This window comes from Pollachius pollachius (assembly GCF_949987615.1).
Source record: "Pollachius pollachius genome assembly, chromosome: 7".
Lineage (NCBI taxonomy): Eukaryota > Metazoa > Chordata > Actinopteri > Gadiformes > Gadidae > Pollachius > Pollachius pollachius.
The window spans coordinates 24,226,683-24,240,948 of record NC_136940.1 but is presented as its reverse complement, the minus strand read 5'-3'; the positions used below and the strand labels follow the sequence as shown (position 1 = coordinate 24,240,948).

The 14,266-nt window shown below is 49.7% G+C and overlaps 1 protein-coding gene across 1 annotated transcript in view; it reads left to right on the top strand.

Moving 5' to 3' along the window:
• Nucleotides 1-14,266, top strand: part of celf5a (cugbp, Elav-like family member 5a) — a gene marked incomplete at its 5' end in the record, with an annotated part of 173,267 nt that overhangs the window by 88,554 nt on the left and 70,447 nt on the right. The window contains one exon of the mRNA XM_079740585.1: nt 10,927-10,975. Within this exon, the coding sequence (XP_079596711.1) occupies nt 10,927-10,975 (49 nt within the window). The remainder of the gene's footprint in view (nt 1-10,926; nt 10,976-14,266) is intronic.

The following is a 14,266-nucleotide window of genomic DNA, read 5'->3' as shown; positions in this document are numbered from 1 at the left end:
GGGACGGACAGCACATGTGTGGGTCTGTGTGTTTGTGTGTGGGTGTGTGTGTGTGGGCGTGGGGTCCGTGTGTTGGATCGGGTACTAGTGTGTGTGTGTGTGTGTGTGTGTGTGTGTGTGTTGGCTCGGGTACCATAGTGTGTGTGTGTGTGTGAGTGTGTGTGTGTGTGTTTGTTTGGTCGGGTACTAGTGTGTGTGTTTGTGTGTGTGTGTGTGTGTGTGTTTGGTCGAGTACCAGTTAATGTGTGTATGTGTGTGTGTTTGGTCGAGTACCAGTGTGTGTGTGTGTGTGTGTGCGTGTGTGTGTGCGCGCTGGGATCTATGTGTTGCGGGTGGTGTTGGTGTGTGTGTGTGTGCGTGTGCTTGGTCGGGTAACAGTGTGTGTGTGCGTGTGTGTGTGCGTGTGTGTGTGCGTGCATGTGTGTGTGCCGACGAAAGCGCAAAAGTAGCTTAAAAGAGCAGATTGAAAGAGAACGTGGATGCCAGTGCAGCAGACATCCTCCAACAGGCGGACCCCGTGCCTGTGTCACTCCATCACAGAGCACACGTCCTCCTCTCCTGTCTCCTCTGTGTTCTGACCGCTCTGCCCTCATCACCGCCAGCAACCCCCCCCCTGAAAATAAACCCAAAGCTAACACACAGAAAAGGCAGAGTTAGGTCTCTGCTGCTGATCCTATCTCTGCAACAACAGTTCCCCCCAAACACACCAAGGTGCATTAACCGTATCAAAAAACAGCAAGAGAAGATAAAGAGGGAAGGAAGGGTGGGGGGGGGGGTTAGTAGAGCGATAGAAGCAGGGTGTGTGTGTGTGTGTGTGTGTGTGAGAGAGAGAGAGAGAGGAGGGGGATGGTTCTTTTTTGAAACACAAACAAAAAAACGATAAAACAAGAGAGAGAGAGAGAAGGAGAGAGAGAGCGAACGGAGGAGAGCGCAAGGGGAGAGGAAGATAGAGAGAGATAGAGGCCCACCGAAAGCTTAAGCCTCCAGTGTGTTCTGGAGATAAGATTCATTAGATAGGTGGGCAGAATGCAGGGGAGAGAGGGCGAGCGGGGGGAGAGAGAGAGACAGTGCAGGGGGGGACGGGGACGGGGACGGAGAGAGAGAGCGATCGGGTATGCAGCGGCTCCGGGATTTGTTGACACAGATTTACAATGGATCTCCCACTGCTTCACGCATTACAGTAACGCGCCATGTCAATGGCTCTGTGGTCCTGAAGAGCGCCCTGCCGGGAGATGTCTAGGAGCGATGCCCTTCCCCTGATAGCCAAAGTGTTGCGCCCGAGTCAGGAAATGAGGGAACAGGCGGGGAAGAAGGAACAGCCACTACTTTTTTCCGTTCTCCTTTCAAGGCCTTTCTCAACCCCCTTAATCTCCTGAGCATCTGTGTTGTCTCGTTTGTCCTTCAATCTGTTGTTTTTTTCCCCTCTTGTAATTTTCCCGAGACTTTTTATCTCACTTTCACCTCACTCTCTATCCCATTTCACTCTAACTCGCTATTTATATTGATGTCTCCCCTCTCTCTCTCTCTCTCTCTCTCTCTCTCTCCCTCCCTCTCTCTCTCTCTCTCTCTCTCTCTCTCTCTCTCTCTCTGTCTCTCTTTCTGTCTCTCTCTCTTTCTCTCTCTCTCTCTCTCTCTCTCTCTCTCTCTCTCTCTCTCTCTCTCTCTCTCTCTCTCTCTCATCAGCTCAGTAGTACAGGCAGGATTTAGGCATTAGCTCAATCCCTCCCCCAATCTACTTACCCCTTGTGATTTCACACACACATACAAGCACACACACGCACACACACACATACACACATGCAAGCACAGCCACCCACACACACACACGTTGTCACCCGCATGCCCCAGTCCCCTGAACAAGTCTCATAGGGCTCAGAGCCTTCTGGACATACAAGCACAGAGCTCCCATGGCTTCTGTAGGACAGACGGACGCTGTCCACTAGCAGAGGCTGGGTGTGTGTGTCTGGGGGGGGGGCATTAGGCAGTCTTCATGGTAGGATTCATGGCAGGATATCAAAGTGGGTCATTTTTTTATCATCATTGAAAGAAGCTTTGAATAAAACCTAAAAAAATAAATCCTAACTTAATATGAAACAGCATTCTTTACTCTATATCATAGGGAAATCATATATGTATCTTTACAGAAAAAAGATGGCCCTACTCACTGCAAGAGACAGAAAAATATGAGTGAGAGAGAGAGAGGGAGAGAGAGAGAGAGAGAGAGAGAGAGAGGAGAGAGAGACATCCACTGAGATGGAGGTTTTAAGAGATGTATTTATAACATGAAGTCTGTTCCGATACTGTACTCAAATCAAAGATAATGGATTATCCCATCATTGATTTGCCATGCCGCCATCACACCTGATTCCCCACTCCCACACGTGTTACTGCATACAATTTCATTTCGGCATTAACGTGCGTAAACCGATTATCAAAATTTGATTCCATCGCGGCGTTGCCTAGCAATCATTTCCAATGATTGCTATTCCCAGCGATCGCTGGGAAACGTTCCCCCAAAAAATTACACAGTGGAACCTCTACGTTCATGTTTGTACTCACTGACTATTTTCATTCATATTGGCTTTTTTATTTTTTGTAAAGAGCATGGTCGAGTGTGACCATATGTTAACATGGACCAACATCAACAACATCACAGCAACCCACAGCGGTCCCTGTTTGATTTGGACAAGCTCAAAACCAGCTGCGACGGTTCAGAATGTCGCTGTGTGCTGCTTTACGAATATCTGTTGAATCTGGACATGAGGGGTGATGCATTCTCCCGAAGTACAACACTGCGCGCCACTATAGCCCTAACCGCTAGCGCAGTAAAACACTTCAGCTAGTGGGCCTATTAAGGCTATAGAAGGACGTCTGAAGTGCCTTTTGTACCGCGCGGTGCAGATGGACTTCAGGCTGTTCCTGTTTGTCGGAAGGCTGTCTGTGTTTTGTTGGAGGGCAGGGGCAATGGGGCTTGGATGGAGGGGACAACAGACGGTCTAACAGTGTTAATCAGAGACGCTGGAGTGCCACGGCGCGCTCATGACGTAATGGTAGCATGGATCACAAGGGATTCTGGATAGGCTGCCCGGGCTGTGCTAATAGCGATCGTTACATGGATCCAACGGACTGGACCAAGCAGATATTTGTGAGTCGGGGACAAAATTAGATGTTCACGCTGTATACTATTTACAAAATAAATATATAAAATAAAAAAAGAAAGGGGCACGCAATTTGTTCAAATTAGTCGTGCTATTAAGAGTAATCAGTATCTGAGGTAGATGTATAAAAAAAACATCTTGCCCTGCCCAAAACAGATATTTGGCAGTTGGGGGCTATGTAACTAAATGTAGCTAGCTGTAGCTGTCAGCCTATCGCGTTTAGACTCAAAGTGTAGCTCCTGTGGCAGATGTGATAGAAATCCCTCAGCTTATAATGGCAGCCATCACCTCAGCTTCGACTGATGCCTCTTATCAGCCGGACCACTCTGCTGCCGCCAGCAGAAAACGGATCGAAATACTGAACTACTGTACACAAATGCAAAGTCTCTCTCTCTCTCTCCCAGAGATATCCGAGCACACGTGTGCAAATGAATGCTCTCGCTCTCTCGCTCGCTCTCTCTCTCTCTCTCTCTCTCTCTCTCTCTCTCTCTCTCTCTCTCTCTCTCTCTCTCTCTCTCTCTCTCCCCTCTCTCTCACTCTCTCTCCTCATTGTCTCCGTAACAAATGTTGAATCACAACAAGTAAAATTGTGTAGGTTTCTTAAATGTTCCCTTAAAATAAATAGAGAACGAGATTTAAAAGCTGAGCTTGGGCGGTTTGCAGAAAAAAACAAACATTCTTTCCTCTTTTTCGCCACGCACCAACCTAAGATATTTCATCATTCGTTAGACTAGCAGATAAATAATTTGTTTTGTTTTTATTTTTCACACAGATCATAGCACTGCATATCCATGCTTTACACGCTAGTCTCTATTCTGGTATCCAATGCCGACTATCATAACTATTGAATTTTTAATGAACCGCATGCTGCACATGATCGAAAGGGTGCAGCAACACATACCTCTGTCTCTTTATTTGGTTTTGCCATTCAATTAAATTTCTCTTCAACCCCCCTCTCTCTCTTTCGTCCACAATGCTGCTTAGAGGGGATATTTACGAGCTCGGACCAGGGTCCCTGGACAGTCGCCGTTCAGCACTTTCAGATCAATGATTAGAAATATTAATTATAACAACAATGACAAACTGGTCAGAAGGGGGCTGTTTATGTTCCCGCTGGAAGGTCATGCAGAAACCTGAGCTTTGATGGTCCACTAATGTGTAATAATGACCTCAGGATAACCGTTAGTCTGCCATGGGCCGGGAGGCCGATAGACATTATGGGATGTGTATGTCCGCTTCAACATCGGATCACAGCAGGCGGTGAATCTGTGTGTTTACTATAGGGCCCTCTGAAATGGTTGGCATCATAAAAACCTGTCTGTTAGATTCAATCCAGCGCTCGAGAGAGAGGGCTAAGAATGTTTACAATTGGGCCAGTTTAATATTGATATTGTAATTGGAGATATGATCTTGTCTGGGCTTTAAAGGATTTCATGCTGTGTTTTTGGCTGCAACGCCGTCATTAGAGTAAGTTGATTACATTTGTTCTGATGATTCGATTAAGATTATTCTTCGATTGCGCCATAGAGACATCCGTGATCTCATCATCGCGCCTGTTATTTTCTTTCCGATCCGATGACAGACTTGTGCCCAACTAATGTTTGGTTCCATCAACATCGCCCCGATACTACTTCTCAACCCAAGCTTGCGTCTTTCAATTTGAAATCCGTGTTTGTTTGGGTGGCGAGGAAGAGGAAGAGGAATCTGCGAGAATGTGTGAATGCGGATCGAGGACGAGGAAGAGGAATCTGGGAGAATGTGCGAACGAGGATCCCAGGGCTCGCAGTCGACTGAGCGAGCCTCCTCTTTGAACAGAAATGGAAATAGCATCCCTGTATTCTGGAGTGCTCGGTCCTGTCAAACATGACTAGTCGGGACGACTAATTACTGCAGTGGATAGTACAGCCGGGCAGTAGTGAGTCTAAATCCTCCACACTACTCACTAACAGGCCTGGCCAGTCCTCAACCCCGGCTCCCTCGACCGGTTCCGTCCTGTTTGAAATGACACAGTGGTTTGAGGGCTTTCTTGGTCATTACTGGCCGCCAGTAACTGCTCCAGGAGGTCAAGTGGAAGCTTCAAGATTCGGTACTGTCCACCCCCGAGAGGATCCACTTTCCTAGACCGTTTTTTAGTCTACTTAGAACATTAAAGACATGGTTTCGGTTCAGACCTCATACATGCCTTCATAGCATGTGCAGTAGTAATAGTAATACAAACAAAAAAGAGTAAATGTGTTTGTACTTCAGTTTTTACAAAACATACAACTGTGAATAACGACGGTTACCAAAGGAAAGACGGGGAGACAAACAAGCTGGGAGCCGCATTGCATTATTTGTTTATGCGCGTGTACTCTAAAGAAGATTATGCTTATTTGGGCCTGGGGGGCTTCCATCTCTGGCTCTCTTTAGTACAGCAGCGTAGCTGGAGCTAACAGCTTTAATTCAACTGACTGCAGGCTAAGCTGGTCATGTGAAGCAGCGACATGAAAGCATAGGGAAGTAACGGATTGTATGAGAGAAAGAGACAGAGAGGGAGGGAGAGAGAGAGGGAGAGGGAAATGGGGGAGGGAGAGAGGGAGAGGGAAATGGGGGGGGAGAGAGAGAGAGAGGGAGGGAGGGATAGAGAGAGGGAGATGGAGAAGGGGGGAGAGAGAGAGTGAGAGAAGCAGAGAGAGAGAGAGAGGGAGAGAGACAGAGAGAAAGGGAGAGAGAGAGAGAAAATAGATGAAAAAGGAGTTGAAAAAAACAAAGACAGGGTAAACTGCAACAGTAGATCTTGTAACAGAACTCCAAAATGGTGTTGTGGAAGAAAAGAAAGTTTGGGCAGGATGATTTGTGGTGTTGTTGCTGCGGGAGAAGCGACCTCCTTCATGGTTCAGTGTGCTTCAATACAGAACACTACCTGAGCTGTGATGGAGCGACGGAACATTCCCCCCAAGAAGAACACGCCGCTCACGAAACATTTATTTTTGGATTTTGATTTATCACGTGTTTTTATAATATAGGCTACAGTATGTCTGAATAGTAGCAATATCCGATCCATCGATCTACATCGAACACGGTTTCCTCAATAGAGGGCCAGCCACTCCATCACTTGCAGTCGTCAATATTCAATATTCTGTTCAAATGGAGGTGATGTAACATGGTGCGTGTGTGGGTATAGATAGCCGCAGCACGCACATAATGTATGCATCATGCACACGCATTGCATATGCATGTGGTCCTATGGCGGGGCTTTTTTTGCATCGTTTTTCTCTGTGGTGTTGAGCTTCAACTGTGCTGCCAAGTTCCTTTCACTGCTGCTTTGAGTGTGAAAGGCAGGGGGGCGGAGACTGATGACTAGGAATGCCACTCAGCTGTGGAGCAATCTTATCTAAGGGCTGCAGGCAAGACCCTTGCGTTTCCTTGTGGTTGCATATGCGTCTGCGTGTGTGCGTACTTTTGTGTGGTGCTTTCGCCTCATTCTCTTTACTCTAACTCTCTGTCTCCCCCCCCCCCTTCATCTGGTTTCCTCCCATCAAACCACGTGCACACTTATGCATGAGCACGCACGCACACACAGGTATACACATCCTCACACAACTAGACACGCACATATAGGTATGCACAGGAATACACAAGTATGGATGCACACACACAGGTGTGCACAGGAAAAGAAAAGAACAATCGCACACACAGACCCACACACACACACACACACACACACACACAATGTGTACACATACAAACATCGACCATCATCCAGCTCTCGTTGGAGGCTGTGTGTGGACAGACATCAAGCATCGCATTTTGAACGCATGTTATTTGCAGAGGGAGCAGCATTTTATAGTCTGCCTGAGCTATCTCAATTCCTCCCTCTCTCTTTCTCTCTCTCACTCTCTCTCTCCCTCTCTCTAGCTAGCTCTTTCTGTAACCTGCTTTCTCTGTGTGTGTCTCTCTCTCTCTCTCTGTCTGTCTCTGTCTCTGTCTCTCTCTCTCGCTCTCTCTCTCTCGCTCTCTCTCTCTCTCTCTCTCTCTCTGGCTGTGTCTCTGAGTGGGTTTACAGAGCTCCGACCAGTCAGCCCCTAGAGGACGGAGAATAAAGAACAGCCAAGTCCTGCAGGACCGTGGACTTAATGAATGGTCTCTCTGGCAACAACAGCACTTCATAAGCGCTCCTGTTTTATACTTGTCTTCTAAAGGAGCCCAGGGTTTGCACCACTTGTGAGTGCGCGCACGTTGGAAAGAAATATGGGGAGATGCAGCAGGTGCACACTTCCACTGTGAAGATGAATCCCCCACCATTCACCCCCTCACATTTGTACTGGAGGTACCTTGTATGTCTTTGTTATGCTGGCAAGATAAATGTAATCAACTCCCAGCCATCAAGAGTGGCTGTTCTGGACCATAATGCATCGCTCTCGGAAAAGCTAAATGGACCATTAAGCGGGCAACGTTGGAGGCTGAATGGTAACTAGCGGTAGAGAGAGCTGCCTCCCACACACAACAACACACACACGCAGAGACACAGACACACGACACACACACACACACACACACACACACACACACACACACACACACACACACACACACACACACACACACACACACACACAGCGCAGCACCCCGTGGAGATCGTGGCAGCGAAGCCTCAGCATTTGATTCTGCCTCGGCGGCCGCGGTGCATTCTGGAGCGAGGATCAACTGTACCGAGCGGAGCGGTCTCTCGCTCGGCTTCTCTTTGGGTGCCGGTGCCAGCGCCGGCTCCACAGATCCTCCGTGTCGATAATAAGACGTGGAGCGGGCTGCTGGTGCGTCTGTGAATTTGTCCCCAGGATGTTTTTTCACTTCATCCCGGGGTGTGATTATTTTTTTATTTCTTTTCGTACTTTATTTTTTTTTCCATCTCGGCGGTCGCTTTGAACATGCGCACGGCGCCGGAGCGCTTGGCTCTGTAATCTATCGGTACGGGCTTCAGAGCCGCTGCCCTGTGGCCCCGCATTAGCATACTCGCGGCGTTACTTCTTCTTCTCTTTACTCGTGTGCGAGCCGAAGCGGCGGAAACAACTGAACGGCGGCAGAGCGGGAAGGGAGAAAGTTAGTTGGGTGCGGCGAGCTAACGCCGGGGCTTAAACTTCAACCTTCAGAACACATCCCGCCCTCCCTGGTTTGTTTTCTCCCCCCACCACACAAAGACATGGACCGGTTATTATTTACGATGGGTAAATTTATGGAATAATTCCGGAGAGGGAAGGTTATTCGGTTCCTCAAGGTGAAAATGGATACATTTAGCACTTAATGAATCGGGCCCGCGACCCTCTCCCCCATATATCAGCATGTTATTAAGACGTTTTAAAATCCCATTATGGCGTTTCTCCTTGAACAAGCCATACTTTTATTGGACTGGCCTGTCTTTAAAGCTGACCTTTCCAGCTCCTCTCGCGACTCGGACGGAAATAGAGATCCATGATCAGGAGACGTAGTAAAAAGATATTAATATTAATCCGTTCTATATTTATCATATGGTGTATTGATTTCAACATATATATTAATACAATATTATACCCTCTGTAATCCGTTTCCATGGCACAGTGTGTGTCGTGAGGAATCCTTAAATCTTGGAGGCGACTTGAGATGAGTCTTTATTTTTTTTATATTCTTGTAAAACTTGTAATATATCGCCACAGTTTCTCGCCACCTTCTTTTTATTTAAAACCTGCCAGGTTTATTATTAAAGCAATTTGTTTGGGACAGACATGGCAGTGTGCGGGGACAGAAAGAGATGGAAAGGAGGGATAAATATAAACATTTATAAGACCCATGGTGGGACACGTATGCGAAATGTGTTTGTGTGTGTGTGGTGGGTGTGTGTGTGTGTGGTGTGTTCGTGTTGTGAGTTTGGTGTGTGCGTTTGCTGCGTGTGCTTGTGGTGAGTGCGCTTGTGATGCGTGTGTGTGGGGTATGTGTTTGCGTGTGCTTGTGTTTGCGTGTGCCTGTGTGCGCGCATTGCAAACGCACCAGATGCACGCATTTAATTACGATCAAACTTGGAAAAATGCTAATTAAAGAAGCATTCTGTAAACACATCTGTCTAAGAAAAAAAAACAAAAAAAGCATTAATAAAACATATGGAGAACCAACTTCCCTTCCCCGACACTCACTCAAAGAACATCCTCGAGTGAAAAGCACTCACCCTCGGTGATCACGCTGAAGGAAAACACACACAAAAACACACACACACACACACAACACACACCAGCCAATGAGCAGGAGAGGAGGAAATGAGGAAGGGGGGGGGGGGGGGGGGGACGACACACAGTCTGTGATGACAAGGGGGGCTTCTAATCCGGACCATGCCATTCTTATCAGGCTCCAGTGGATTAGAGTGAGCCGCCCAGCACTGAATCCCCCCCAGCCAGACGCTCCCCCCAGCCCACGGGGCCGGATCAATAGGCCCACATCGATCGCTCGCCCCGCTGCTGGATTCACTTTTATTTGGCCTTCCTTGGCACCCTCTTGCTAAAGACACACACACACACACACACACACACACACACACACACACACACACACACACACACACACACAAAGACACCTTACGCACATGGATTTATATACACACACACACACACCTCCTTGTGCACGCGCCTGCTCACATACACACACGCAAACACACACACTCAGGCACACACACACACACACACACACACAGTTAAATATACCTACCTGCACACGTACGCACGTTGAAATGTACACAGACACAAACACCCACACACACAAACACACATTACACACCCACACACACGCCGAACTGTCGGACTGGGATTCCTGCTATTTTCCCGCCTACCGTCCACACTACTCGGCCGTTTTAGAACCCCAAAACGGAGGCTTTTGAGAATGCTGCCGACCCCGATTTGGTTTGGACACTCAAGGATTGCGTTTAAGTCTGGACAGGCTGACACAGAGGCACCAGGCGACCGCTTCCTGATTGGGCCTTCGCAGTAACACGGTGTCCTTCTTCTGATTCCTCACTCCCATATGATCACACGATCAGCCTCGACTACCAGTCGTTAATCCCACAGAACGAACTACGGGCGTTTCTGACACTGTTGTCTGTGCGAGCAGCTGTTGTGCAGTTCATCCTGCGTTTCATAGCCCTGCTCTCGCATTCCGTCAAAGCTGGTCTTCCTCCGTACCGTTCTCTGCAACCAAGCAACGAACCGCAGAGCAGACAATCTGTTTCCTGTTTACACCAGCTTGCCCGTGCCTAGTGGAGTGTACGTGGTGTGTGTGTGGAGGTCAATTGATATGCGCTTTTCCAGGAGTATGGAAGGAGATAATTTCTCAGACTCGGCTAAAGCGCTCGTCTGAACGAAGATCGTTTTCATTTTAAAACGAAAAATGTATTAGTGTGGGATGTAGCCTCGGTTTATCTCCCAACCCGGGGGGCTCCGATCCCTATCTCGGTGAGGCTGCTAGTGTGTGTGTGTGTGTGTGTGTGTGTGTGTGTGTGTGTGTGTGTGTGTGTGTGTGTGTGTGTGTGTGTGTGTGTGTGTGTGTGTGTGTGTGTGTGTGTGTGTGTGTGTGTGTGTTTAGGGGGAGGGGGGGCAGTGGGTGGGTGGGCGGGAGGGTGGAGGGATGAAACAGCACTGACACCTCTGGTTTGTTGCCCGCCTGTAGCCAAAATGACAACTTGGTTTCTGTGGAGCTCTAACCTCTATGTCTCTCTCTCCCCCTCTCTCCCCCCCTCTGCCCCCCCCCCCCCCCCCCCTCTCCTCCCCTGCAGATGACTCGCCCAATCCAGGTGAAACCGGCCGACAGCGAGAGCCGCGGAGGTAGTTGTCTTCTCGTTTTTTTCGTGTATCCATCCGTACGTCTGTCCATCCATCCGCTCTCTGTCCATTGTGTATTCCTCGTTTGTAGCTGTTTTCTCTCATCTCATTACCTCTCCAGCCTGCCGACAGCTAGTCGTTGGATCCTGTCCACCATATTCCATTCTCTCTCTGTGTGTCATCGGCCCGTCCTTTGGTGACTGATCCGCTGCTTTTTAGTCGATGGGAGAGAAGGGCAGTGACATGGTACCCCGCTGGCCGTCCTCTCTCGCTCTCTATGTCCTTCTTTCTCTCTATCTCTCGCTTACTCGCTCTCGCGTTCTCTCTCCCCCCCTCTCTCTGTCTCTCACTCCCTCCCTCCCGCCCGCCCTCCCTCCATCCCCCTCTGTCTCTCACTCTCTCCCCCTCTCTCTGTCTCCCCCTCTCCCCTCTCTGTCTCTGTCTCTCCCCCTCTCTCTGTCTCTGTCTCTCCCCCTCTCTCTGTCTCCCCCTCTCCCCTCTCTCTGTCTCTGTCTCTCCCCCTCTCTCTGTCTCCCCCTCTCCCCCTCTCTCCGTCTCTCTCTGTCTCTCACTCTCTCCCCCTCTCTCTGTCTCTGTCTCTCCCCCTCTCTCTATCTCTGTCTCTCACCCTCTCCCCCTCTCTCGGTCTCTGTCTCTCACTCTCCCTCCCCCTCTCCATCTCTTTTTCACCCCCTTCTCTCACCCCCCTTTTTCCCTCTTTCACGCTGCTCACCCCCCCGTGGAAAATACATTACCAGTGCACTGTAAATTAAATAGTGATTAAGGCCCCGATACAGGAGCGCAGGCCGGCTGCGATGTGGGGGCTTCAAAGGCCCCGGAACGGGAGGCTCCTGTCTGTTTGAAACAAGGAGAGTAAATGGTGTAGAGGGAGCCGAGGGATGGTAGAGACAGAGAGAGAGAGGGAGCAGGCAGGGGTATGGGCTGCTGATGCTGATGCTGCTGCTGCTGCTTCTGCCGGCGAGGCGGCCTGCCAAACAATCAATACATTTTTGCCACGGATCGCTTGCCAAGATCGTCATTACTCTGCTTTAATGCTGTCGCCTTTGATCTTTTGCTGTTTCAGGAGCCTTTCATTTACTCACTCGCTCATCTGCATATATGTTAATGAGCCGTGGACACGTCAGCTCGTCGCGCAGAGACAATGCACCTCGTTTTGTGTTTCCTGCCTTTTCTTTTTTCCGGCGAGCGACGGGTGGAAGCAGCAGAGGCTGGTCTCGGCGCCAGGCGGCTAGGACCTGGTTCTGGTTTCCCCCACTGCCGAGCGATGGCAGTGGAAGTAGGGGAGGATGGGGTCTGGGTGGGGAGTGAGTGTACCCAAGGAAAAGGAGGGAGCTCACCCCACGCTGCCAAAGCAGATGCCTACTACTCTCACTTCTGAAGCTTTACCCAGAAGAAATATTTTTTGGGTGGCCGGCCACTTGGCAACCTAACAGATGTCCGCCGTCTTCAAAGGAGGATGTTCTCACCCCAGTGATGCAGGGATGAAAGGCCCCCCCAAAAAGTGTGTGTGTGCGTGTGTGCGTGTGTGTGTGCGTGTGTGTGTGTGTGTGTGTTCCCTCTTCCACCGTTTCCCCCCAACGGCTTTAGAGGAGTGCAAAGACAAGCAGGCAGGTCATGGGCTGTGGAGATTGATGCCTCCTATGGCGCCATTGATTTTGCCATTGTGGTGCTATGTGTCCACATTAACAATGACACTCGGCTGTCTCTTAACTTGGCCACGAGTGGTCCGCTTTAGAGCTCCCAGGGCACTCTCAGTCAGCACGGGGTCCCTTATTGGCCCGCCGTGGGGCCCCCCCACTGGAACAAATGAGTGCTGGAGGAGGCTTGAGTGTTGCACATCATCTTAAACGAGCGGCCCGGTGAGGCTCCACGGGGGTAATCAAACACAATCCAGACCCTCGGCTCTGGGAGGGAGTTGGGGGAGCCGTGGAAGGCGAGAGAGGTATCGCTCTAATCTCTGCTTCTTTTTTAGATCGTTATTTTTTGGGCGGGGGGGGGGAAGGTATTTTTCGCTCCTTCATTCATCACGGTTCTGATATAACCACCCCGATGTCTGCCTTTGACGGTGTTCGGAGGAGTGAACGTGTGCAATGGGTGCTACAAATCGCTCCGTCGGAGTACTAGGGGACGTGAGTTCGCTTGCTAGCTAGTCAGCTAGCACGCTTTCCCCACTCGTTGTCGCCCGAGGGTTAAAAGGGGCGGTACTTTTAGACTGTAGGCTAAACTTGGCCGGTTGTGTACACATTTAAATCTCTAAGCAAGCAGTTTTCTCGAGCGAAGGGAGAGGGACATCAGCCGCAGCAGCGAGCGGAGAGCAGATTAGACGGCGCTCTCGTGGGGTGAGGTCTGTCCACAGAGAGCGCTGTGGTGGAGCCAAACGAGGCTGACGGAGATGTACGGGAGGTGTTAATTACCCTTTTAGTGCCTGGTGGAGTGGTGTGGAGGGGGGGGGGGAAACACACTAGGGACCCACCCTGGGATCAGACCCGTCCTGGCCGGGGCTCTATGGGGGGGTCTGCTGTGGCCATGTGACGTGGGAAACCCCCCCCCCACACACACACACACACACACACACACACACACACACACACACACACACACACACACACACACACACACACACACACATAGTCACACACATACACACGCACAGTCACACACATACTTACACACACACACACACTTACACACACACACACACACACACACACACACACACATAAGGCAGCACTAATTAGTAGTTTGATCTCATTACGGAGGCGGCCGGTTAGTGCACCTTGAGTCTCCCCTTCCATCGGGGGGGCATGTGCTCCTCTCTGGGTTAGCTCCTCCGGGGGGCAGGCGGCCTGGTCCCCCCAGGACCCCCGACACCAACAGATTACCAGGGAGGAACAATGGCCACTCTCGTCATTAGTGGGACTAATTGAAAGTAGAAGATATCTCTGGGGGGGGGGGGGGGGGGGGGCATAATATACAGCCGTTAAGTAGGACTCGATTAGCTAGAAGGGAACGCATATGATGTACAATATCTCAAAGAGATGTAAGAGGTAAGAAAAGGTAATATGAGAAGCAGTAAATGTATGAATTAATAAGCATAAAAGTCTGTCCGTCATTATGCGATGCCTTTGATTCACCTGGTGCACTGGGACACTGGGATTTGATCCTGCTTTAAGCTGTACAGTAGAAAGACTAAATCAGAAATATACATTAAAGCAAATCTAATCTACCCATCTGTCACGCCTATGCTGCCGGTGCCTGGGAGATTAATATTAA